The sequence below is a fragment of the Pristiophorus japonicus genome, chromosome 7 (assembly GCF_044704955.1).
Source record: "Pristiophorus japonicus isolate sPriJap1 chromosome 7, sPriJap1.hap1, whole genome shotgun sequence".
Lineage (NCBI taxonomy): Eukaryota > Metazoa > Chordata > Chondrichthyes > Pristiophoridae > Pristiophorus > Pristiophorus japonicus.
In genome coordinates, this window is record NC_091983.1 from 222,367,468 (window position 1) to 222,393,952 (window position 26,485).

General features: G+C 46.4%; 1 protein-coding gene across 1 annotated transcript in view; it reads left to right on the forward strand.

Moving 5' to 3' along the window:
* LOC139266942 (CSC1-like protein 2) overlaps nucleotides 1-25,303 on the forward strand; it is an 83,081-nt gene extending 57,778 nt beyond the window's left edge. The window contains exons 13-23 of the mRNA XM_070884579.1: nucleotides 5,151-5,288; nucleotides 5,796-5,949; nucleotides 6,970-7,076; nucleotides 11,096-11,182; nucleotides 13,698-13,763; nucleotides 15,367-15,529; nucleotides 18,130-18,235; nucleotides 19,637-19,804; nucleotides 21,166-21,278; nucleotides 22,563-22,625; nucleotides 24,202-25,303. Of these exons, the coding sequence (XP_070740680.1) occupies nucleotides 5,151-5,288; nucleotides 5,796-5,949; nucleotides 6,970-7,076; nucleotides 11,096-11,182; nucleotides 13,698-13,763; nucleotides 15,367-15,529; nucleotides 18,130-18,235; nucleotides 19,637-19,804; nucleotides 21,166-21,278; nucleotides 22,563-22,625; nucleotides 24,202-24,408 (1,372 nt within the window). The 3' untranslated portion in view covers nucleotides 24,409-25,303. The remainder of the gene's footprint in view (nucleotides 1-5,150; nucleotides 5,289-5,795; nucleotides 5,950-6,969; nucleotides 7,077-11,095; nucleotides 11,183-13,697; nucleotides 13,764-15,366; nucleotides 15,530-18,129; nucleotides 18,236-19,636; nucleotides 19,805-21,165; nucleotides 21,279-22,562; nucleotides 22,626-24,201) is intronic.
* The last annotated feature ends 1,182 nt before the right edge of the window (nucleotides 25,304-26,485 follow it).

The window sequence follows — 26,485 nt, forward strand, 5'->3', positions numbered from 1 at the left end:
CGTAAATGGCTTACCCCTTACCCTTCGACTATGTCCCCTGGTTCTGGACTTCCCCAACATCGGGAACATTATTCCTGCATCTAACTGTCCAGTCCCGTCAGAATTTTATATGTTTCTATGAGATCCCCTCTCATCCTTCTAAACTCCAGTGAATACAGGCCCAGTTGATCCAGTCTCTTCTCATATGTCAGTCCTGCCATCCCGGGAATCAGTCTGGTGAACCTTCGCTGCACTCCCTCAATAGCAAGAACCTCCTTCCTCAGATTAGGAGACCAAAACCTGAACACAATATTCCAGGTGAGGCCTCACTAAGGCCCTGTACAACTGCAGTAAGACCTCCCTGCTCCTATACTCAAATCCCCTAGCTATGAAGACCAACATACCATTTGCCGCCTTCACCGCCTGCTGTAGCTGCATGACAACTTTCAATGACTGATGTACCATGACACCCAGGTCTCATTGCACCTCCCCTTTTACTAATCTGCCACCATTCAGATAATATTCTGCCTTCGTGTTTTTGCCCCCAAAGTGGATAACCTCACATTTATCTACATTATACTGCATCTGCCATGCATTTGCCCACTCGCCTAACCTGTCCAAGTCACTCTGCAGCCTCTTAGCATCCTCCTCACAGCTCACACCGCCACCCAGTTTAGTGTCGTCTGCAAACTCGGAGATATTACACTAAATTCCTTCATCTAAATCATTGATGTATCTTGTAAATAGCTGGGATCCCAGCACTGAGCCCTGCGGCACCACACTAGTCACTGCCTGCCATTCTGAAAAGGACCTGTTTATCCTGACTCTCTGTTTCCTGTCTGCCAACCAGTTCACTATCCACGTCAGTACATTACCCCCAATACCACGTGCCTTAATTTTGCACACCAATCTCTTGTGTGGGACCTTGTCAAAAGCCTTTTGAAAGTCCAAATACACCACATCCACTGGTTCTCCCTTGTCCACTCTACTTGTTACATCCTCAAAGAATTCTAGAAGATTTGTCAAGCATGACTTCCCTTTCATAAATCCATGCTGACTTGGACCGATCCTGTCACTGTTTTCCAAATGCGCTGCTATTTCATCTTTAATAATTGATTGCAACATTTTCCCCACTACTGATGTCAGGCTAACCGGTCTATAATTACCTGTTTTCTCTCTCCCTCTCTTAAAAAGTGGTGTTACATTAGCTACCCTTCAGTCCATAGGAATTGATCCAGAGTCGATAGACTGTTGGAAAATGATCACCAATGCATCCACTATTTTGAGGGCCAATTCCTTAAGTACTCTGGGATGCAGACTATCAGGCCCCAGGGATTTTTCGGCCTTCAATCCCATCAATTTCCCCAACACAATTTCCCGCCTAATAAGGATTTCTTTCAGTTTCTCCTTCTCACTGGACCCTCGGTCCTCTAGTATTTCCAGAAGGTTATTTGTGTCTTCCTTCGTGAAGACAGAACCAAAGTATTTGTTCAACTGGTTCGCCATTTCTTTGTTCCCCATTATAAATTCACCTGAATCTGACTGCAAGGGACCTATGTTTGTTTTCACTAATCTTTTTCTCTTCAAGTATCTATAGAAGCTTTTGCAGTCAGTTTTTATGTTCCCAGCAAGCTTCCTCTCATACTCTATTTTCCCCCTCCTAATTAAACCCTTTGTCCTCCTCTGCTGAATTATTAAATTCTCCCAGTCCTCAGGTTTGCTGCTTTTTCTGGCCAATTCATATGCCTCTTCCTTGGATTTAACACTATCCTTAATTTCCCTTGTTCGCCACAGTTGAGCCATCTTCCCCGATTTATTTTTACTCCAGACAGGGATGTGCAATTGTTGAAGTTCATGCATGTGATCTTTAAATGTCTGCCATTGCCTATCCACCATCAACCCTCTAAGTATAATTTGCCAGTCTATTCTCACCAATTCACGTCTCATACCATCGAAGTTACCTTTCCTTAAGTTCAGGACCCTAGTCTCTGAATTAACTGTGTCACTCTTCATCTTAATAAAGAATTCTACCATATTATAGTCACTCTTTCCCAAGGGACCTCGCACAACAAGATTGCTAATTAGTCCTTTCTCATTACACATCACACATTCTAGGATGGCCAGCCATCTAGTTGTTCCTCGACATATTAGTCTAGACAACCATCCCTAATACACTCCAGGAAATCCTCCTCCACCACATTGCTACCAGTTTGGTTAGCCCAATCTATATGTAGATTAAAGTCGCCCATGATAACTGCTGTACCTTTATTGCACGCATCCCTAATTTCTTGTTTGATGCTGTCCCCAACCTCACTACTACTGTTTGGAGGTCTGTACACAACTCCCACTAACGTTTTCTGCCCCTTGGCATTACGTAGCTCCACCCATACCGATTCCACATCATCCAAGCTAGTGTGCATCCTTAACCAGCAACGCCACACCACCTCCTTTTCCTTTCCGTCTATCCTTCCTGAATGTTGAATACCCCTGGATGTTAGTTCCCAGTCTTGGTCACCCTGGAGCCATGTCTCCGTGATACCAATTACATCATATCCATTAACAGCTATCTGCGCAGTTAATTCTTCCACCTTATTATGAATACTCCTCGCATTGAGGCACAGAGACTTCAGGCTTGTCCTTTTAACACATTTTGTCCCTTTAGAATTTTGCTGTAATGTGGCCCTTTTTGTTTTTTGCCTTGGATTTCTCTGCCCTCCATTTTACTTTTCTTATTTCTATCTTTTGCTTTTGCCCTCTGTCTCCCTGCATTGGTTCCCATCCCCCTGCCATATTAGTTTAACCCCTCCCTAACAGCACTAGCAAACACTCCCCCTAGGACATTGGTTCCGGTCCTGCCCAGGTGCAGACCGTCCGATTTGTACTGGTCCCACCTCCCCCAGAACCGGTTCCAATGTACCAGGAATTTGAATCCCGCCCTTCTGCACCACTCCTCAAGCCACGTATTCATCTGAGCTATCCTGCGATTCCTACTCTGACTAGCATGTGGCACTGGTAGCAATCCTGAGATTACTACCTTTGAGGTCCTACTTTTTAAAGAGTGCTTGATGGTGAGGTGTTAAAACATCCCAGGGCACTATTTGAATAGCAGAGCTCTCCTAGTTTCCTGGCCAATATTTCTCTCTTAGCCAACATTAAAGGTCACCTCGGTGTTGTTTGAGGATGGTGGCTGACACACAATGTTACCTTGCCAGTACACTCTGAAAAATGCATCGATGGCATATGGCCCCACATCCATGCAAAGTTTTCTTTCTTCCAAAATGCATGCACAATTTGGGCCATTTTAAAAAGTGAATTCATGCCCAGGTACACTTCAAGCTGCTGTATGTTTTGATTGTGTGGTGCTTTCAGAGCAGGGAGGATGTATTGAGGCATCTGGATAGAGCCGTGAACGATGTGGGTTAAGGGAATTTGTTGTTCCTGATCTTTGGGACCGAGGAAACAGGTAGAAAGGAGGAAGAGATCGTGTCTCCTTGCCTTGGATTTCTGCACCAGAGGAAATAGGTGGAGAAATTAGCCTCCTTTGCACTTCCCGTTAGTGCTACTGTGGGGGGGGGGGGGGGGCGATAACGTAATCGGCAGGCGTTAACTACGGCAGCTGCAGGAGGCGCTGTGAGCTGGGCTGGGGGGGGAGAACTAATTAAAGACTTTGGTGGTCAGGTGCGATAAAAAAAATTTTCGCCCAACTGTGCTGCTTATTGAGTTTTTCCAATGCCGCGATTGATCAGCAATGCACTCTGTTAGAGTGCTTGGGGCTGATCTTCGTGGATCGCAGGTGCTGTCGACGACCAGTCGGAGAGTTACCTTCAAACAACCTCAGCATTGGCCCTTCGTTTGAAGAGAGGGAAGCGGCCTGTGGTTCCGGCAGCACTGCACTGGGACATTGTGCCGCGCTCTGCCGCGACCGCCCCTCTTGCTCTGTTTAACGCTCCACTTCCCTCCTGGAGCGCTAGACCGCAAGATCGCGTGCACTGGAATTGGGTAGCGCTCGCCGATACTTCCCGCAAAAATTATTGCCCCAACTGGGACGCCATGCAATTTCTAGCCCATAGTTTATATACCCTATCGAATCCCTTTATAATTTTATAGATTATTATTTTATTAGATCACCCCTCAACCGTCTAAGCCTAAGGGAATACAAGCCAGGTTTATGTAACCTGGCCTCATAATTTAACCCTTTAAGACCCAGTATCATTCTGGTGAAATTGCACTGCAACCCCTCCAAGGTGAACATATCTTCGTTGAGGTGTGGTGCCCAAACTTTAACGCAGTAGTGCAGATGAGGTCTGACCAAGGCTCTGTACAACTGAAACATCCCTTCCTCACTTGTGTTTCAACCCAACATTCCATTAACCTTTTTTGATTGCTTTCTGTACCTGTGCACTCGTAATTTTTTAGTGATTTGTGTACATGGACAACTAAATCTCTTTCCCCCTCTACAGCTCCTAGTCTCACCTTGAAGAAAATATTTTTTGTTGAAAAGTAGATGATCTCACAACTTCCCCAAACTGAACTCTAGCTGCGATAGCTTTGCCCCTGCACTGTCTGTTTTATGTCAGTTTGTAAATTCCTGCTAACTAGGAGGGCCCTGCTCTTCTTCAAATAGCTGCTCTCTGTCAGATATTGGATCATTCAGTGGGTAAAAGAAAGAACTTGCATTTATATAGCACCTTTCGCGACCTCAGGAAGTCCCAAAGCGCTCAACAACCAATGAAGTACTTTTGAAGTGCAGTCACTGTTGTGCTGTAGAATGCTTGTCTTTCACCTGTAGGTCCAGTTCATAATTAAATGACGTGAGTTTTGTGGCAGTATTAAGGCAGCTCTCAACAGGTCCCATGGGTGTGTTTCAGCTCTGAAGTTGGCCAATCTCTCCGAGAGGGCGTAGTTGGGTGAAATTGAGGAGACAGTGAGTCGTGCTTTCTACCACAGGAAGTGGTTGAGGCAAATAGCTTAGATGCTTTCAACAGGAAACTAGACAAGTACATGAGAGAAAAGGGAATAGAAAGATATGCTGAAAGGCTGAGCTGAGATAATTGGAATGGGAGACTCGTGTGGAGTATAAACACCAGCACTGACAAGGTGAGCCGAATGGCCTATTTCTTTATATTCTATGCAATTCTATGTAAAGGTGCCTGTTTTGTTTCTTTCTGTAGTGTCCTGAAAGACTTCCATAGCTTCAGATGCCATAACTGTAACTATCAGAAGCAAACTCAGCCATCGTCCTACAGCCAGAACCTCGGGGTGTCCAAGTGGAACGTGAGCTATGCGCCAGATCCCAAGAGCATTTACTGGTAACACAGCACCTCCAAACAGTTCTCTTTTGTTCTCCCATTTCCTTCCCAGAAGGTGCTGATTCTGCCCCAGTGCCTTGTGAGAATGTGAACTAGTGGTGTCAGCAGTCTATTTCAACTGTTGATTATGAGGGAGGGGTGGGTGGTGTACATTGGGAGAGGGGGAGGGAGGGGTGGGTGGTGCACATTGGGAGAGGGGGAGGGAGGGGTGGGTGGTGTACATTGGGAGAGGGGAGTATACATTGGGAGAGGGGGAGGGAGGGGTGGGTGGTGTACATTGGGAGAGGGGGAGGGAGGGGTGGGTGGTGTACATTGGGAGGGAGGGTATGGTTGTGTTTAGAGCTGCTGCTGAAGATTAGGGGATAGGCTGGAGCTAGATTGCGGGGGAGGGGCTGTGCGGCTGCTTCCTGTCGGGGGCTGGTGTTGCAGATTATTATGGTGGTGGTGGGGGCTTGTTCTGTGTGTTGATTCCAGCACTTACCATTGTCCTTTCTTTTTCTCTGACAGGGAGAATATCACTGTCCAGGGCATTTTCTGGTGGAGTCGCTGCATCTTATTAAACTTTCTACTCTTCATTTTGCTCTTTTTTCTCACCACTCCGTCGATTGTGCTCTCCACCATGGACAAGCTCAATGTCACCCAGCCCATCCATTACCTCAACGTAAGTAGGCTATTTTCGCTCTCGTTTCTTCCCCATCCTGTATCTCCTCTCTTCTCTTGAAGGTGGTGATTCCTCGTGTGATAGCAGGCACTGGATACCAGTGGGTTGCTTGCCTACTGGGAGTAGAGATATATTATGACTGAGCCCCCAAGCCATCTTCATCTGATGTTTGCTCACCGTATAATTTCCAGTTGGGGTCACTAGTTGGTGATCAAGAATGATAATCCTAGCTGACCTTTCACCTTCCCAGCTGTGCCAGATATGTGCTACATAGGCTCTGCCTATGGTCAGTTATCCCTTCATAGACCGAGCTTTGAATCTGGATCCTCCTACTCTGTAGGGACCAGTGCTACAATGAGCCATGTATCTGCCCATTAAGCCATCTGGAGAGAACTTAAGAATTAGGAGCAGGAGTAGGTATATGGCTCTTCAAGCCTGCTCCGTCATTCAATAAGATCATGGCCAATCCTCAACTTCAACTCCACTTCCCTGCCCGATCCCTATATCCCTTGATCCACTCAGAGTCCAAAAACCTATCGATCTCAGTCTTGACTAATATACTCAACAACTGACCATCCACAACTCTGAGGGTTGTGAATCTTTGGAATTCTCTATCCCAGAGTGAAGAGATTTCTCCTCATCTCAGTCCTAAATGGCTGCTCCTTTATTCTGAGACTGTGACCCCTAGTGTTTACACTCCACTCCAGATTTAACCTTTAACACACAGCCCCCTCACCCCCTTTTTATCCCTCCTGAACATACTGCCGTCCTCCCCTTTAACTCCACCCCCTTTATCCCACTTTCCTTCCAACACAAACCTCTCCTGTTATGAAACTTGCCCCAAGTGAAACAAATAAGCTTCGAGTATTGGGCTGCCCTGGGATTTGAACAGCCCACCTTCTGGGCAGGAGGTGAATGCTCACTTACTTGTGCCACTGGGCTGTATCTGCTCTTTGAGTTTGTTTTTTATACCAAATAAAAATTCAGTCTCACTTGGCTTTTTATCGTCTTTAAACACAGAATCCTATCATCAGCCAGTTCTTCCCCACTCTCCTGCTGTGGGCCTTCACTACTCTCCTGCCTACATTAGTCTACTATTCAACCATCTTTGAGGGTCACTGGACCAGGTAAGGAATCTGGAATCAGGTATTTATATCTGTAAGAGTAGCTCTCCTTTTCAATTTAATTTCTCTTCCTTTTGGAAAAAATGTTAAGGTAAACATTTTTCCATTTCTATTCCCACCCCCCCTCCCCCCCGGCGATGTTGACTTGTTGCTTGGGTAGAGTCCATGGTTGACCGTCCATTGGTCCCTTGCCCAAGTGGTTAATCATCATATGTCAGTCTTGAGAATTTTTATGACCCTTGCCTCCAGGACACACCCATTTTCCCGGGTGCAAAGGTCAGGAAGACTTTTTTTGCCAAGTTTTCTGCCGGCCCAGGGCTGCTTTGGAAGGGGAAGGGGGTGAGCTGGAACAGCTTTTATATTAATGTCAGCTGTGCCTCAGTGGTGGCACTCTCTCTCACCTCTGAGTTAGAAGGTTGTGGGTTCAAGCCCCAACCCAGAGTCTTGAGCACAAAATCTAGACTGACACTCAGAGGGAGCACTGCACTTTCGGAGGTGTCGTCTTTCAGGTGAGACGTTAAACCAAGGTCATAGAAACATAGAAAATAGGAGCAGTAGTAGGTCATTCAGCCCTTCGAGTCTGCACCGCCATTCAATATGATCATGGCTGATCCTCTCTCTCAACACCACATTCCTGCTTTTTCCCCCATACACCTTGTTGTCTTTTATGTCTAGAAATCTTTCTATCTCCCTTTTAAATATATTCAGTGACTTGGCCTTCTGTCCCTTCTGCTCTCTCAGGTGGATGTAAAGGATGTCAGGGCACTATTTCGGAGAAGAGCGGGGGAGTTCTCCCCGGTGTCTCGACCAATATTTATCCCTCAACCAAAATCACTAAAACAGATGATCTTGTCATTTATCACATTGCTGTTTATGGGAGTTTGCTGTGCGCAATTTGAGTGTTGTGTTTCCCACATTACAACAGTGACTACAATTTAAAAAGTACTTTATTGGCTGTATAGTGCTTTGGAGTGTCCCATTGTGGTCATGCTGATGAGGTGGGAGGGGTGTCCCTGACCACCTGTCTCATTTGCTTGGCAGAATGCTCACTGGGCATCGTGGTGCCTAGTGAAACACGGTGCTAGGGTCTAACCTCCACCTCCTCCTCTCCTCTCCGCTCCCCCCACCCAGAACCTTGCTGACTGGAAGGTTGTCAGGGAGCCTGATGGGAGCGGTAGGATTTTCAGGTAGGTTTAATCAGTTTTGTTGCTTTATCTCAAATGTTTTATGGCAGTCCAATGGATGCTGATCTCCAACAGCTGGAAGCCCCAATCTTGGAGGACAGCTGTCTGCCTCTTTGCAGGTACTAGACTGTACCGAGGGTGGGTGGGTGGCAGGGGAGGAGAGGAGAGGAGAGGGAGGAGCGAGAGAGCCTGTGCCTGAGGGTGCACATGTATAATTGGTGGGCATGCCTGGGCCTGGCCAGAAACAGTGCACTCTGGGAAATCCAAAGAGGGGCTTTTGTATTGAAGCAAAAATTTGGCAGGTGGAGTACAATGTGGGCAAATGTGAGGTTATCCACTTTGGCAGAAAAAATAGAAAAGCAAATTATAATCTAAATGGAGAAAAATTGCAAAGTGCTGCAGTACAGAGGGACCTGGGGGTCCTTGTGCATGAAACACAAAAAGTTAGTATGCAGGTACAGCAAGTGATCAGGAAGGCAAATGGAATGTTGGCCTTTATTGCAAGGGGGATAGAGTATAAAATCAGAGAAGTCCTGCTACAACTGTACAGGGTATTGGTGAGGCCACACCTGGAGTACTGCATACAGTTTTGGTCTCCGTATTTAAGGAAGGATATACTTTCATTGGGGACAGTTCAGAGAAGGTTCACTTGGTTGATTCCGAAGATGAGGGGGTTGACTTATGAAGATAGCTTGGAGTTCAGAAGAATGAGAGGTGATCTTATCGAAACATGTAAGATAATGAGGGGACTCGACAGGGTGGATGCAGAGAGGATATTTCCACTCATAGGGGAAACTAAAACTAGGGGACATAGTCTCAGAATAAGGGGCTGCCCACTTAAAACAGAGATGAGGATGAATTTCTTCTCCGAGGGTTGTAAATCTATGGAATCCTCTGCCCCAGAGAGCTGTGGAGGCTGGGTCATTGAATATATTTAAGGTAGAGAGAGACAGATTTTTGAGCGATAAGGGAGTAAAGGGTTATGGGGAGCGGGCAGGGAAGTGGAGCCGAGTCCATGATCAGATCAGCCATGATCTTATTAAATGGCAGAGCATGCTCAAGGGGCCGAATGGCCTACTCCTGCTCTTATTTCTTGTGTCCTTATGAAGCAGATCTTGACCTCATCTTGCACACACACACATTTTACAGAGGGACGACTGCTAGCCGTTAGTTTTGTCGACTTCGCGGGCCACTGTGGAAAATTTGTAGCACCCTTAACTGGTGCCCGAGATCAGCTAATTTAGCACAGATCCAAGGTCAAAGCAGGAACCTACTTGACCTGTGTGGTTCAATTCAAAAATACCTCATCAGGGAGCCCGGGCCAATGCCACTAGTGATTTATTGAGGGCTTGGGTTAGTTAAGTGATTGATTTACCTGTGTTGTTCAATTCCTATCTTTCATTATTTCATCAATTGGAACGATCAGAATCTAACTCAGTGACATACGAACATTGACGGAAAGGGAAAGACCTTCTGGTCCATTAGCCTATCCTATACAACTTGTGATACTTTGTGCATCACAATGTATACAATTCCTAGCCCACCCACAACCACCTGGGTCTCCTGGGAGAGGTGAAAAAAAGATTAAAAATCTACGCCACTTTGGGAAAAATCTGGGAAATTCCTCTCCAACTCCCTTAGGTGATGGAAACTAGCCCAGGAGATCACTCTGGCTCTGAATTCCCTGCCGTACTTACCTTCTGTAAGAGGTAATCTCCACCGCAGCCAGAAACAGGTCTAGCTTTCCTTTGAAGGAATTCAGTGAATCAGCGTCCACTGCACGAGATGTCAGCCTGTTCCACAGGTCCGCTATTCTCTGGGAATGAACCACCTCCTGATGTCTAACCTCGATCTGGCCTTATACAACCCCTGGTCCGTCCTAACCTATTGCAGCAAACTCTCAACTCAAACACGATCCATTCCCTTCGTCATCATTTTATGAATCTATTATGTACTCTGGAGAATAAAAGGATATCAGCTACATATGCACTCATTCAACGTACTGAACTGACTCCCGTATCCCCATCTTCCCACCCCCCTCCCACTTCCTGAGAGGCTAAAAATAGAGACCCTTAGCAAATTCAAGAAATTTATATCAAAAATTCCTTTCTGACCTCTCAAAGGTGATCTCGCAAGCCCCACCTATTGGGTATCATCCAAAATATCATCTTCCTTCTGCTGTGATCTTGCAATTTTCCAAAAATGTGTCTAGTGCCGCCTTGAAGGACTAAAAGGAATCAGTCCTCGCTACCTCTCCGGTTTGCCGTTCCACAGGTCGATCACCTCAGAAAGATGAATCTTCCACACATTCACCTTCACTCCTTCGATTGAAATGGTTCTGAGCAGACCCTCACCTGAAACAATCTACCAGCTTGGATGTTCCCGATGCCCTGTAATGATTTTAACTATTGAATGAGCTCCCAAGTCTGACTCGACTGCACACTTTCTCATCTGTAAATTTAAATACTGCACTATCTACGTTTTGCTTCTGATCATTAACAGGAAGGGACTCTGCGTGGGACCGTGGGGCATCCCACTGGTGACCAGACCCCATTGGGAAACAACCTTGTGTGTACAATCCTTTAGCCAATTTGCAGTACATCTCACAATATTCCCCCTTGATACCGTGGGACTTAATTTTAGCACGCAGTCTCTCGTGGAACACCTTGCCAAAATATTTTGCAAATCCTTGATCCATTGACTTCATCTGTAAGAAAACTGGATCAAGTCGAACTTAACTCTAAGGCCTAGTTGAAACATGGGGCAATGACAGCTGTTGAGATTCGCTCACTTTCTGTAATTGTCTATCCATCTTTTTGAAATTCTTGTTTCCCACAGGTCTGCAGAAAACCGTATCATAATGCACAAACTCTACAGTTTCCTCATTATAATGGTGCTGATACTGCCATCACTGGGCCTCACAAGGTAAAGATTCTTAGTTCTGAGCACCAAAGATAACTTAAAAAAAGTTATTCTCCGCATACGGGCAATGCCAGTATTTGTTGTCCACCCCTAGTTCCCGAAGCGGTTTGATACACCGAGTTGCCAGCAGAGGCCAGTCAAGAGTCAACCATGTTGGTGTGGGACTTGAGTATCACATAGGCGAGACTGAGTAAGGATGGCAGGTTTCCATTTCTAAAGGACATTAGCGAACCAGTTATGTTTTAATGACAATTTGACAGCTTCATGGTCACTTTTACTTGGTATTAACATTTTATTTCCAGATTAAAAAATGTTTTAATTCGAAATTACAAACTCAAACTCTTTGTCCTATTTATCTTCTTAATAATAAAGTACTGAATTGCATGTGAAGCGTATTGGGATATTTGAGAGAAATGAAAAATTAGTACAGAAATGGAAATATTCTTTTCCGATTTCCCCTTTGTCTTCTTTCTGAAAACTGGTCCACTGCATCTTCCCACATCTGCCCTGTTGGTGACCCCGCTTTGGGTCAGCTTTAGCTTCGGGTCAGAAGGTCGTGGGTATAAGTCCCACTCCACTCCACTCGAGCACATAATTTAGGCCCACACTCCCAGAACAGGTACTGAGGGAGTGCTACACTTTCAGAGGTGCCGTCTTTCGGATGTTAAACTGAGGCACCGTCTGCCCTCTCAGGTGGATGTAAAGGATCCCACAGCACTACTTTGACAAAGAGCAGGGGCGTTCTCCCCGGTGTCCTGGCCAATATTTATCGCTCAACCAACATCACTAAAACATACAATTATCTCAGAACATTTATCTTATTGTTGTTTGTGGGAGCTTGCTGTACAAATTGGCTGCTGCATTTCCTACTTTACAACAGTGACTACACTTCAAAAAGTACTTCATTGGCTGTGAAGCACTTTCGGATGTCCTGACTTGACTATTCGAACACACTCCTGGCTGGCCTCCGACATTCTACCTTAAGTAAACTTGAGGTCATTCAAATATCGGCTGCCCGTGTCCTAACTCGCACCAAGTCCCGTTCACCCATCACTCCTGTGCTCGCTGACATACATTGCCTCCTGGTTAAGCAACTGCTCAATTTCAAAATTCTTATCCTGGTTTTCAAATCCCTCAACATCGCCTTCAGTGCGCCAGCGCAGCCTTCGGCCGCCTGAGGAAAAGTGCGTTCGAAGACCAGGCCCTCAAATCTACCACCAAGCTCATGGTCTACAGGGCCATAGTAATATCCGTCCTCCTGTATGGCTCAGAGACATGGACTATGTACAGTAGACACCTCAACTTGCTAGAGAAATACCATCAACAATGCCTCCGCAAGATCCTACAAATCCCCTGGGAGGACAGATGCACCAACATCCCCAGCATTGAAGCACTGACCACACTTGATCAGCTCCGCTGGGCAGGCCACATTGTTCGCATGCCAGACACGAGACTCCCAAAGCAAGCGCTCTACTCTGAACTCCTTCACGGCAAACGAGCCAAAGTTGGACAGAGGAAACGTTACAAGGACACCCTCAAAGCCTCCCTGATAAAATGCAACATCCCCACTGATACCTGGGAGTCCCTGGCCAAAGACCGCCCTAAGTAGAGGAAATGCATCTGGGAGGGCGCTGAGCGCCTTGAGTCTCATCGCCGAGAGCATGCAGAAACCAAGCACAGGCAGCAGAAGGAACATGCGGCAAACCTGTCCCACCCTCCCTTACCCTGTGGCTCTCGTATTGGACTGTTCAGCCACCTAAGAACTCATTTTAAGAGTGGAAGCAAGTCTTCCTCGATTCCAAGGGACTGCCTATAATGATGAATCTCCTTCAGCCCCACAACCCCCCCGAAATATCTGCGCTACTCTAATTCTTCCCTCTTGAGTATCCATCGCTCAACCATCAGTGGCTGTGCCTTCAGCTGTTTCGGCTCTAAGCTCTGGAACTCCCTCCCTAAACCTCTCCGCCTTCTTTCTTCCTTTAAAAAGCTCCTTAAAACCTTCCTCTCATCTCTAATTTCTTGTCTTATTATACTCCTGTGAAGCGCCTTGGGATGTTTTACTTTGTTAAAGGCGCTATATAAATATAAGTTGTTATCCTGAGGTTGTGAAAGATGCTATATAAATACAAGTTCTTTCTTTATTTTATCTTGTTCATCTTCCAGTATTCTAACTCTCCTGATCTACTATCCAACTGTGTTCTAAACACCACGTCTGTGTCTCTGCCTAGTAAATTACTCCAGATGCTCTAAACCCTTTGCGTAATGAAGCTTAAACTAGTATCTGATCTAGATTGTTTTCTCACTAATGTATATTTCTGATCTTATTGTAATCTCCAGGATTTAGCATTTTATAAATTTCAGTGAGGTCTCCCATTAACGTTTCTCCCTGAATAGTACGAATCGAGTCCTTTTAAATTTCCCTCCTGACTCAATGCTCTCAAACTTTTATTGATTCTGTACTATCGCACGACATAACTCTGTTTAACTGAGTCACACTCTGCACCTCTCTCTGTTACAGTATAGATGTCTTCTTTCGCTGGCTGTTTGACAAGAGTTTCCTGGAGCGAGCCAAGGTTAGATTTGAGTGAGTATCATGCTCTTGAGGCTGTCCCAATAGAGCAGGAATTTGGGATTCACTTTGAAAGGGATAGGTTTATGGGGCAGTTTGGGTGTGTGTAATGGGATTGAGTAGGTTGAGGGGGCAGGGCGGGGTGTGGGAGAAGAGTTTAAAGGATGGACAATTGGGTAGGGCCTGTTTTGGACCTGTTTTTTTTTTTGGAGGGGGGGAAATGGTAAAGGGATAGGTTTGTTTCTGGTGCGTGTGCATGAGATGGATGAGGGATGAGGCATGGGTTAATGTGTGTCTGTGCTTGCTGTGAGTTGTGTGTGCATGAAGGATGAATTAATGGGAAATGTAAGAGAGTGGATTTATTTTGGCAGGTGTGTGTGTCTGTGTGATAGGTTCTAGTAGGTTTATGAGGAGGGTGAGTTTGAAGGATTGATAAATGGGTGGGCCATATTTGAGACATGGTTTTATGGGGGGGGATGCGTAAGAAACATAGAAAATAGATGTAGGAGTAGGCCATTCGGCCCTTCGAGCCTGCACCGCCATTCAATATGATCATGGCTGATCATGCAATTTTAGTACCTCATTCCTGCTTTCTCTCCATAAGGGCCACATCTAACTCCCTCTTGAATATATCGAACAAAGTGGCCTCAACAACTCTCTGCGGTAGAAAATTCCACAGGTTCACAATTCTCTGAGTGAAGAAGTTTCTCCTCATCTCGGTCCTAAATGGCTTACCCCTTATCCTTAGACTGTGACCCCTGGTTCTGGACTTCCCCAACATCGGGAACATTCTTCCTGCATCTAACCTGTCCAATCCCATCAGAATTTTATATGTTTCTAAGAGATCCCCTCTCATTCTTCTAAATTCCAGTGAATACAGGCCCGGTTGATCCAGTTTCCCAGGAATCAGTCTGGTGAACCTTCGCTGCACTCCCTCAATAGCAAGAATGTCCTTCCTCAGATTAGGAGACCAAAACTGTACACAATATTCAAGGTGTGGCTTCACCAAGGCCCTGTACAACTGTAGTAAGACCTCCCTGTTCCTATACTCAAATCCTCTCGCTATGAAGGCCAACATGCCATTTGCCTTCTTCACCACCTGCTGTACCTGCATGCCAACTTTCAATGACTGATGTACCATGACACCCAGGTAAGGAATGGGCTTGTGTGTGGTGTGTACACATGGGATGGATGAGGCAAGGGTTGATATACACAGTGTACACACAAGAATGAGTTTATGGGAAATTTGAGGGATGGATTTTGGATAGGGATGTACGACAGAGAAGTTATCTATGGTGGGGGGAGGGGTGAGAAGACAGAAGTATGGGTTTCTGAGTGGGGTGGGGGAGGGGGGAGAAAGGGGAGAGAGGTGGGTGAGAAGAGAGAAGGATGGGTTTCTGGGCGGAGTGCTCTTCCGGAGTGACTAGTGTGTTTGGCCCCACCAGTGGCCGCTAGTAACACCACCCCAACAAACATGGTGTTTGCATGAGAGGAAAGGCAGCCTATTGTTTAAAACTCATGCAGCATCAGTAATGGTCGCTGTTGCCGGTGGTGCTCCGTCACAGGACAGATTGACTGTAGCTCTCCGCTAGATGCTGCCGTCTTATTTTGTTTCCAGGTGCGTGTTTCTCCCTGATCAGGGCGCCTTCTTTGTGAACTACATCATCGCGTCTGCTTTCATCGGGAACTCAATGGCTCTTCTGCGTCTCCCCAACCTGCTGCAATACACCATCAGAATGCTGATGGCCAAATCGGCAGCCGAGAGAAAAATCGTTACACAGGTGGGTGGTGGTCTGCTGTGTGGGTTTGACAATGACCGGGCTTCATTCTGTCGGGACACAGTCTCTACGTGGAACGCAGGAACAGGAATAGGCCATTCAGGCCCTCGAGCCGAGTAATCCAGAGCACAGGGTGTAAGAGAGGATGGGGCCTCCAGTTCAGCAGCTGCCAGACAGGGAGTTCAGGTGCTGGTCAGCCCTATCACTTGTCCAATATCCTGCACCGTGGACCAATGTGCCCTCTTTTTTTTTTTCCTCGTGCACGGTCCCTTTAACTGGCGGCCCATTCAAATTTCCGGGCATGGGCAGTTTCTTCCATGTAAAAGCCGATGAGTGGCTTGCACGGGACCTCCAGACCACTGCGCGGCCACGCAGTTTAGCAGGAACATTTTCAGCCTCGGCAACTGGGCTTGTGCTGATTTCTGAGGCTCTCAAAGCTTTCAGAATTTTGTGTCAGTCTATTCTGATGCTCCCCTTTTGATAGGCCGCCGCCGCCCCCCCCCCCCCCCCCACCCATCCTTGTGAACTTTCACTGGCGTGCTCCCTGTACCAGTCCGAACCTGCAGCTAAACTAATGAAAACTGAGCATTATAGAAATGGATAGATTGAGCTAGTCTTAAAATCTGTCATCTATTCTGGTGTAATCTTCACCAAAATTGGGATATCTAGACTCCAAAATCACCATCAAGCACTCTCGGTTAAGGTAAAAAAAAACTAGTATATAGTGTTTCATGTTTCTCAGAACTTACAATAAATTACTTTGAAGTGCTGTGACTTGTGTAGGTGAATGCAGTATCCAATTGGCGCACAGCAAGGTTCCACAAACAGCGATGAGATATAGTTAATCTAGTTGTAGTGATGTTGCTTGGAGGAATGTTGGGGTGGGAGGAGGATCATGTGGAGCATAAACATAAACCAGTTGGACCAAATGGCATGTTTGTCTGCTGTAGCATCCATGTATGCTCCACAAGGTTCCCATCTAACAAGATACTTTAATCACACCACCTATGGTTTTAACCTACACGGAGGCTTAATAAACCTGGAAACTGCATTAAAGAAGTATTTAGTTTGTTGAGGATTCAGTCCCTGCGGGATTCGGTTGCTATGATGAATGGATGAGGTGAGAGTAATCGGAAAGCTGCAAGTGTAACGCTCCTGTTTTTTAAAAAAAAAAGGAGGCAGACAGAAAGCAGGAAACTATAGACCATAGCCTACCATCGGTGGGAACATGCTGGAGTCAATCAGCAAGGAAGCAGTAGCAGGACATTTGGAAAAGTATAATTCAATCAAGCAGATTCAGCATGGTTTTATGAAAGGGAAATCATGTTTGACAAATTTGCTGGAGTTCTTTGAGGATATAACGAGCAGGGTGGATAAGGGGGAACCAGTGGATGTGGTGTATTTGGATTTCTGGAAATCTTTCGATAAGATGCCACATAAAAGGTTACTGCACAAAAGTTCATGGGGTTGGGGGTAATATATTATTAGCATGGAATGAGGATTGGCTAACTAACAGAAAAGAGTGTCGGGATAAATGAGTCATTTTCGGGTTGGCAAACGGTAACTAGTGGGGTGCCACAGGGATCCGTGCTGGGTCCTCAACTATTTACAATCTATATTAATGACTTGGACGAAGGGACCGAGTGTAATGTAACCAAGTTTGCTGATGACACAAAGATGGGTGGGAAAGCAAATTGTGAGGACACAAAAAATCTGCAAAGGGATTATAGACAGGCTAAATGAGTAGGCAAAAATTTGGCAGATGGAGTATAATGTAGGAAAATGTAAGGTTATCCACTGACAGAAAAAATAGAAAAGCAGATTATAATTTAAATGGAGAAAAATTGCAACGTGCTGCAGTACAGAGGGACCTGTGGGTCCTTGTGCAAGAAACACAAAATTAGTATGCAGGTACAGCAAGTGATCAGGAAGGCAAATGGAATGTTGGCCTTTATTGCGAGGGGGATGGAGTATAAAAGCAGAGAAGCCCTGCTACGACTGTACAGGGTATTGGTGAGGCCACATCTGGACTACTGCGTACAGTTTTGGTCTCCGTATTTAAGGAAGGATATATTTACATTGGATGCTGTTTGGAGAAGGTTCACTAGGTTGATTCCAGAGATGAGGGGGTTGACTTATGAAGATAGGTTGAGCCTATACTCATTGGCGTTCAGAAGAATGAGGTGTGATCTTATCGAAACATGCAAGATAATGAGAGGGCTGGACGAGATGAATGCAGAGAGGATATTTCCACTCATGAGGGAAACTAAAACTAGGGGGCATAGTCTCAGAATAAGGGGGCATCCATTTAAAACTGAGATGAGGAGTAATTTCATCTCTGGGGGTTGTAAATCTGTGGAAATTACTGCCCCAGAGAGCTGTGCAGGCTGGGACATTGAATATATTTAAGGTGGAGATAGACAGATTTTTGAGCGGTAAGGGAATAAAGGGTTATGGGGAAGTGGAGGCCGAGTCCATGATCAGATCAGCCATGATCTTATTAAATGGCGGAGCAGGCTCGAGGGCCAAATGGTCTACTCCTGCTCCTATTTCTTATGGAATGTCGCTCGAGAGTAATTGATGTACATTTCATTGTCTTTTAGCAACAAGCATTCGAGTTTGAGTTTGGAGTGAATTACGCATGGATGTTGTGTATCTTCACGGTGGTGGTAGCTTACAGCATCACCTGTCCCATCATTGTTCCCTTCGGTAAGGACTTGCTGACTGTTCTATGCAAAGTATTAATTCTATCACTGCAAGAAGACGACGAAATAACTTTTTTATAACCTTGGAACATCCCAAAGAGCTTCACAGCCAATGAAGTATTTTTGAAGTGTAGTCACTGTTGTAACACAGGGAGACGTGGCAGCCAATTTGTGCACAGCAAGCTCCCACAGAGATAAAATGACCAGATAATCTATTCTAGTGATGTTTGTTGAGGGATAAATGTTCGCCAGTGGGGAGAACTCCTCTTTGAAATAGTGTCATAAGACTGTGTACATTCACCTGAGGGGGCAAGAGCCTCGGTTTAACATCTCTTCCCAAAAGATGTTACCTCAGACAGTGCAGCACTCCCTTCGTCAGGAGCACGTGGAAGCCAAGCACAAGCAGCGGAAGGAGCGTATTACAAATCAAGCACCCCATCCACCCGTCCCTCTAACCAGTCTGCCACACCTGTGACATAGACTGTAGATCCCGCATTGGTCTCATCAGTCACCTTAGAACTCATTTTAGTGTGGAAGCAAGTCACCCTCGACTCCGGGAGACTGCCTAAGACTACCTCAGTACTGCACCGGAGTGTCTGAATGGATTATGTGTTCAAGTCCCTGGAGGGGGGGGGGGGGGGGCTTGAGCCCACGACCTTCTAATTCAGGGGCGAGCGGGTTACCCACTGAGCCACGAAGGTCACATCCCTGGGCTAGACAGGAGGAAAGCAAGAGAGTCCGCCAGATTTCCCAGTGCTCCCGATGGAAAGTGTAATCATGTGGGCCGGTTTGGCCTTCTCCGTGATATCCTTTCCACCACTGCACATCATGTGTGTGCTAAATGCTGCAACCTGCTCCCCTGGCGGATCTCTTGTTAAATGGTGCCTGGCGTCTATTTAAACTAGGAAGATCCCAGGATCAATGCCTGCCTTCTGCTGGGCTACAGTTGTCCTTAGTGATCTGGATCAGGGTAGGGTTGGAAAACAAAGTCAGGCAGGGTTCAGATTCCTGTTTGCAATCCAGTATTCCTGCTGGAAAGTGTGTCTGTGTGTGTGTATATGTGAGCATGTGCTGTGCACGTGCTGAGTATATGTGTGAGTGCTGTATATGTGGGGTTTGTCAGCTGAAGAGGCGTTTAGACTCCGCTATAATGCCCCTATGATTAAATATGCTGCTGACTTTCACTGTCTCGGCTTATAGTTGAAGTACTGGAAAGTGGAATTGTCAATGGCCAGAGTCGGCAGGAAAGTGGGGTTGGGTGTGTGTGGGTAGGGGCAGAGAAACCACGAAGTTGCTGAGTGAGTTCAACCTTGGGGCTGGCCAGGTGAGGATCGGTGGCTGAAGGCTGTGTTGGGCGAGACCGCCAGTGTTCGGCTTTGTCATAGTTTTCCTTATTGAACCGTAGGCCTGATTTACATACTGCTGAAGCACCTGGTGGACAGGTACAACCTGTATTACGCCTACCTGCCCGCCCAGCTCAACGAGCAGATGCACGCCTCCGTCGTCAAACAGGCTCTGGCCGCGCCCATCATCTGCCTCTTCTGGCTGCTGTTCTTCTCCGTACTGCGAGGTGGTAAGTCCGTTTCTCCTCTCGTGTGGCAACACAGCAGCCTCTCACACCAAACCCTCGCACGGCCTGTCCTGAAAGCACCGAGCTACACTCTTCCCCGATGTGCTTGGTCACCCCAGTATAGCAGGAATGATGCTACTACAGTTGACCAGCCATTCCATAGAGTTGCAGGTGTGTGATGTACAACTAAGAGTTTAAAAAAAATTAAATTATTGGTTCACACATCTCACTGATCCCAAAATACTGTGGTCCCATTTGTTTCAGGGCTTTTAGTCACACCTGTAAAGGAAAATGCCCGATTTCCCACTGCACCAGTAAAATTTATCTGTCCTACAATTTTAATGCAGGGCTGAGAGCAATCAACGTGGTACTTTTTCCTTTATCGCCCCTACTTTCCCATCTCCTGCATGCCCTCTTTACTGGGGTACGGTTTCACGGAGACTAGTTACCTCGTCCAAGTGGGCATTCATAGTGTGTGAGGGTGAGCTGCTCAACAGAGGGCATTGCAGCTGATCCGGTCCTCAACTGACATGTGTCCACCTTCCCACAAATGGGGATGCGGGGAAAGAGAGTGGGTAGTGGGTATCGCTGGATAGGCTGTTTCTGGCTGGATGAACTGAGATGGGCCGATATGCACCTTCCTTGTCCGTGAATATCTTGTAATCTTGAAGTGTTTGTGGAAGGACACTAGGGGCCGAAATTACCCCCCCGACTAACAGTAGAAGCACCTACCGTTAAGACTTTTCTCCGCCTCAATCCATGGGGCGGAGAATCGTGCGATTTTCACGTCTTTTTTTTCGGGAGGGATGAGCTCCAGAGCACAAGTGCCAGTGGAGCGGGTTGGCCGTCGCTCGGAGTCGTCAGTGCGGCGTGGACGTGATGCATCGCGCTGATGCGTCACAACATCCCTCCCCTTCAGTTAAAGGGGAGGGCCGCTGCGAGCTCTGCATGTAGTTTAGTTAGGCCCACTGGGCCACCAGGGAGGGTTTCAGCCAGGCCAGTGGCCTGGCACCCAAGAGGGGGTACCTGTTGGCAGCCCGGCCGAAACCGTGGCCACCATTGTCGGGCCGACCTCGGAGTTGGCCGATAAATGAAATGAGTGCAGAGAAGTAAAATCAGGCAGGGGGGGTTGCTAGGTTAAAATGACCGAGCTCTGGGAGGGGGAGAAAGAGAATCAAACAGAACTGTAGCAGTTGATATCCTTCCCACCCACAGTTCCTCATTGGTTGCTTCATTAAGTTTGTAGACCCTCTCCAATTCCTCATTGGTTGTTATATTATCTGTAGATCTTCTTTCCCCCACCCCACTCCCTGGCTCTGTTGGTCTCTCTTACAGTTTTACTCCTCTCTCTCCCTCCCGTTTAGGATTGCTCGCGTCCACGTCTATTTTCACCCTGATCGTGCTGGTGCTCACCATCATCATTGGCATCTTTTCCAGCTGCCTCGGCTACTTCAAGTATTTCACGGTTAAGCCGAAGGTAAGTGAAGGAACATCCCCTGGACACTAACCTGCAGCGTGATCCTACTGCCTGAGTATTTGAGGGTGGGTGTAGGGCTGTGCCGGCGGCAATCCCACAAACCTCAGCTGTGCTTCAGCCTCGGGTTGTGCCGTGTCTGGGCTCTGGTGGAAGCTACTTCTGTGCGCGAGTCAACCCAGGTCCATGGGGAGTCCCTCTGACTTGCAGGAATTCTCCATCTGGCTGCCCAGTTCATGCCCTCCGATATGGCTCAGAAACGTGGACGATGTACAGCAGACATCGTACAGCAGACATCTCAGCGCTAGAGAAGACCAGCATTGCCTCCGCAAGATCCTGCAAATCCACTGGGAGGATAGACGTACCGTCAGTGTTCTCGCTCAGGCCAATATCCCCAGCATCGAAGCACTGACCACGCTCGACCAGCTCTGCTGGGCGGGCCACATTGCTCGGATGCTCGACATGAGACTCCCAAAGCAAGTGCTCTACTCGGAACTCCTACACGGCAAGTGAGAAAACGTTTAGCAAGGAGGTTTTGAGGGTGTCCTTGAAAGTGCAACATCCCCACCGGCACCTGGAATCCCTGACCCAAGACCACCCTAAGTGGAGGAAGAGCATCGGGGAGGGCGCTGAGCACCTCGAGTCTCGACACAGAGCTTGCAGAAATCAAACGCAGACAGCGGAAGGAACGTGCAGCAAACCAGACTCCCCACCCAGTGTCTGCCCCACCTGTGACAGAGACTGTAATTCCTGCATTGAACTGTACAGCCACCCGAGAACTCATTTTTAGAGTGGAAGCAAGTCTTCCTTGACTCTGAGGGACTGCCTATGATGATGACTCTTTATACTGGTGGAAATGGGGCAGGCAGAAGTAGCAGAGGAGGTTTGACGAACTGTGGCCAGGAGAGTGGTTGATTTATTTGTCGTTGCTATCAGCCATCTTCTGCCAGCTACAGACGCAAGCTTCTATCCACCACAGCAGGTTCCTGATCTACTCTCTTTCCCCCCTCTCCAGCCGAGCTAGCATTAATCTGTACTGTTACTTGTGTACTGGACGTGTGCGTGATTTATTCACACAGGCAGACACTGCCGTTTTAATATTAGTGCTCCAGGATCCTTATGGCATAGGTGTAACCAAGGTTTTCAGAAGGGTTGTGGGGCCTAAAACCAGACGACAGTCCCACTTGTTTGTATTTACAATTAAGGTCTCGTCAATGTGGCACTGATCTGAGATTTACTGCTGGAGAAAGATGACTGATTGGAGCGTCTATCCTTTTCCCCCCATAGGCTATGGAATTGCCAACTGAAGAGACTGAAGGTGAAATGGCAGAACCTGCCTGGCACTCCAAAGTAAGTAACACAGCAGCGTGTATTTAACCCACACAAGTGACTATGTACAGGCTAGTGAGTTTTTTTTTTGTTGCAACAACTCCATCTTCACGAGTCTAACACCTATTTGGGCAAATGGTTGGATCGCTCTAGTCGTATTAAGAATCTAAGATGTACATTATTAAACAGACACTGCCATGAATGTTTCTTGGGACTCCAGTACCACTGTGTTGCCCGGCCTTGTTTGATGAATACCAATGGGAGCACAGAGGGAGCTCAATCAGTCAAGCACCCAGTGTTTAAATCCAGATAGCATTTACTCGATGTCTTGACCATTGCAGGTGGATGAAACATTCTTGGGCACAACTTGCCGTTCAACAATGAACCTGCAGACCGCTTCCATTAGGCGATGTATGCTAGAGATCGAATTCCATCGATATTCTCCCACTTGCCTCCTGGACTGGTTATCAATTAGTATATTTACAAAGAATAAGCTCAATGTCTTCGCCCCATTCTGTCGGTGGGGGAGAGTGAAGAGAGGACCTTGCAAATGCTTTCAAAACTCATGTCCATAATGTTCCCACAACAAAATCCAAAAATACTGCTGGTGCTGGAAATCTGAAGCACGAATAGAAAGTGCTGCCAACATTAAGCAGAGAGAATGGACAAGTTAATGTTCCAGGATCATTTATTCAAACTGAGGAAGGGTCCACACCTGAAACGGTATCTTGTCTGTTCTCTCCACAGATGCCACTTGACATGTTGAGTAGTTCAAGCAGTTTCTGTTTTTGTCCCACACTTGCCCGTTAAATAAATGAGTCTTGCTGGAAGTTGGAGACTGGCTTGCAGTTCTCTGCGAGGCCCTCCCTGTTCCACTCTCACTTTGTTAGAATCACCTGCCCCCCCCAAGTTCGCTCCGTGTGTGAGGCGATCGCCGCCCTTGTATAAGTATGGGAGACTAGTTAGGTTTGCTCAGCCCCTGATTATCTGGGGAGCTCCAAGCCTAAATACCCCTTTTTTGGTGCTGGAACATGCACAGGTATGGGAGAGGATAGCATCAGCCTGAACTCTGGTGGTCCCTGCAGTATAAACAGCCCAGCAAGAATCCCAAATGACTAATGGGCCACTTGCAGAAGGCCCAATATCTGTGCAAAGCTTCCCCACTGAAGGCATTGCTGCCTTTAGCTGAGGAGTGGAGTAAAGTGTCCAAGAGTGGGAAAAAAACACAAGGGCTTTCAGATAAAAATGCAATTGTAACTCTCCTCCCTTCTGCTCCAATCCAATGGGTACTTGTACATCTCTGAGCAACACTACCCAGAAAAGTCCCAGGCTCAATCCCCTGGTCAGTGCTGATCTCAGTTGGGGTAGCACCAGTAGAGGAGTAGTCATTGGCGATCTCCCAGAGCTCAAAAGGAGATGAAGTTGGTCAGAGTTTTCTGTGCAGTGATCCCACCTCTGCTATCTGCAATGACCCTCATGAGCAAATAGCTCCTCCACCACTTGCAGTCTGGGCTACAAATGGAGAGTGTCAGCCCACACTACTTTTAACGAGTTGATCTTCTGATCTTTGACCCCACTTCTATCTGTACCATTACAGGCCTACCTCCCAATAATCCTGCATGGGCCCATTACCAAACCCAGCCACCGCCACTTCAACAAGCATCTATCGTATGGTGCCATGGGGGACAGCAGTCACAGGATGGAGGAAGAAGAGTCATCAGAGGAGGAGGTGATGAGCACTCCTAACACTGTTGAGGATGACGACCAAATATTTTTGGCGGATACTGGAGCTAGCGAGATCTAGAACCCTATCCGAGCTTTGGAACTGGAGTTGCACTTCTCTTTTGGCACAAGAGGAATGGACAAGTGTTAAACGGTTCACTTACTTGAACCCGACCCCTCAGTAGCCAACTTTTATTTTGCTCATTTCTTTTCAATACTAAAGTGGCATTTGGGTGCATTAACCCTTTTATTTCTCCACCCCTATCTTGTGGTGGTGGGGGTGTTAAGTCTGTTAACGATTGGTGCCATTACAGAATGAATCAGTTGGAACCTGTGTTTTATAATTCTATAGTTGCTCCTCGATTGCGTCGTGGAGCAGCTATGGGATAAGGATGCTGCAAAGCCTCACTACGGCACATGCTCAACCAGTTTGCCCCTTTCTCTCAGCTTTAATATCGCTGCCATTTTAAGACACCATTCCTCACAACCCGACACAGAAAACCCATGGGAGAAACTGTTCAATTTTAGGTCATAACTTTACAAAAAACATACAATCATTGGCGAGTACTGGCAGAGAAAACAATCCCAATTTAATTATGAGGCTAAAGATTTACAGTCAAGTGTGTGTGAGTGAGTGAGAGAGAGAGAGTTTTAATAGGGATATTATAGAAATGTCAGTTTAGAGACCATAAGTGATTAAATAGGTACCTTAAATGGAGGTATATGAAGTCCTCCAAAGGAAGCCAGGCTACTATGCAGAGCAGACAATATATTAGTGAAATTTAAAGTTGACTGGTACAGATATGGTTTACCTAGCAGAGCCTTTCCTTTGGTGCCTACTGACCTCTGTCTGCCACATTGACATTCGTTTCCTGAACTATCTTCAACTGTCCACTTATTATTGATGACGCTCGAGTATTGTGTGTACGCCACAATTAAAGAGTCTTCAAAATGATCACTGGACATCGACACATGCCACTGCATGCAAACAAATGCATATTACTAGATAGATAATGCAGTTTGAAGTAATCATGTAAATGAAGCTAATTTAGAAATAAGAGCAAAGGTTGGAGCTGGACATCTATTAGATGAAGCTGTGATGTTACCTTTTCCAACTGGGGTTGGGGTGAATTCTGTGCTCAGTATTGTGAAGGAGTAAAACACTTAGAATTTTTGTAAACCAGAGTTTACCTCAAGAGCACTCCTACTGCCCATTTCGTACACCATTTATCCTACGGTTTCCGAGAGTGAGATTGCTCCAAGTTCAAATCCAGTTTTGCTGAACACCAGTCCGTAGGAATGACCCCGAGCTTCCGGTTGCTTGCCGTTTTAATTATCTGTCCCACTCTGACCTCAGCCTCCAACACTGTTCGAATGAAGCTCCTTCAATTAGGCACTTTACAACCTTACATCGAGTTCAACACTTTCAGATCATAACCACTGCTCCCATATTTCCCAGACAGAAGATGCTGGCAATGATTCTGCTGTTGCCATTTACAGCTATTCTTGACCCATTTTTTGTTTCTTTACTTGTCCCATTACCACCCCCTTTTGCCTTGCACTTTCATTCTCAATTCCATGACTCCTTAAGCCACAAATCTCTACTATTGAACATGAGCACGTTCTTTTTCAAATTCCATGTTGACCAAACTATTTCCTATATGCACCAGTTGCAATATCTTCCAGAAAAATGCAACACAAGCTTATATACTCAACAGGTTATAGGGCGAAGAAAAGTGTCCGATTTAATCAGATTGTGGCCAAAATTCTTATTCCAATTTTCTCCTAAAAGGTGGTCACTTACACTGTGAAGTTACATTTGCAACAGTCACACCCGCCCCCCCACTCCCCATTTGTACCTCACCCCAGTGACTGTTCACCTTTGAGCCTCAATAAGTATTGGAAGGCCAAATGTAAATGCATCAAGGTACAAAAGTTTTTGCCATACACTCTGCACTTGAGTTTCTGGTTTGTCATAAGACAAATTGAATGGGCCATTATCAAGCTAAAGACATGACCGTTTGTAACAGAGGAAAGCTCAATGCTTGTATATAAGGAGATAAGGTGGGTATCACCGAGGTCAAAAAGTGTTAATAAGCTTGGTCTCCTCAGTACTGAAGACAATGCTCGACTTACAATGCGGACTCTCAAGCAGGTGC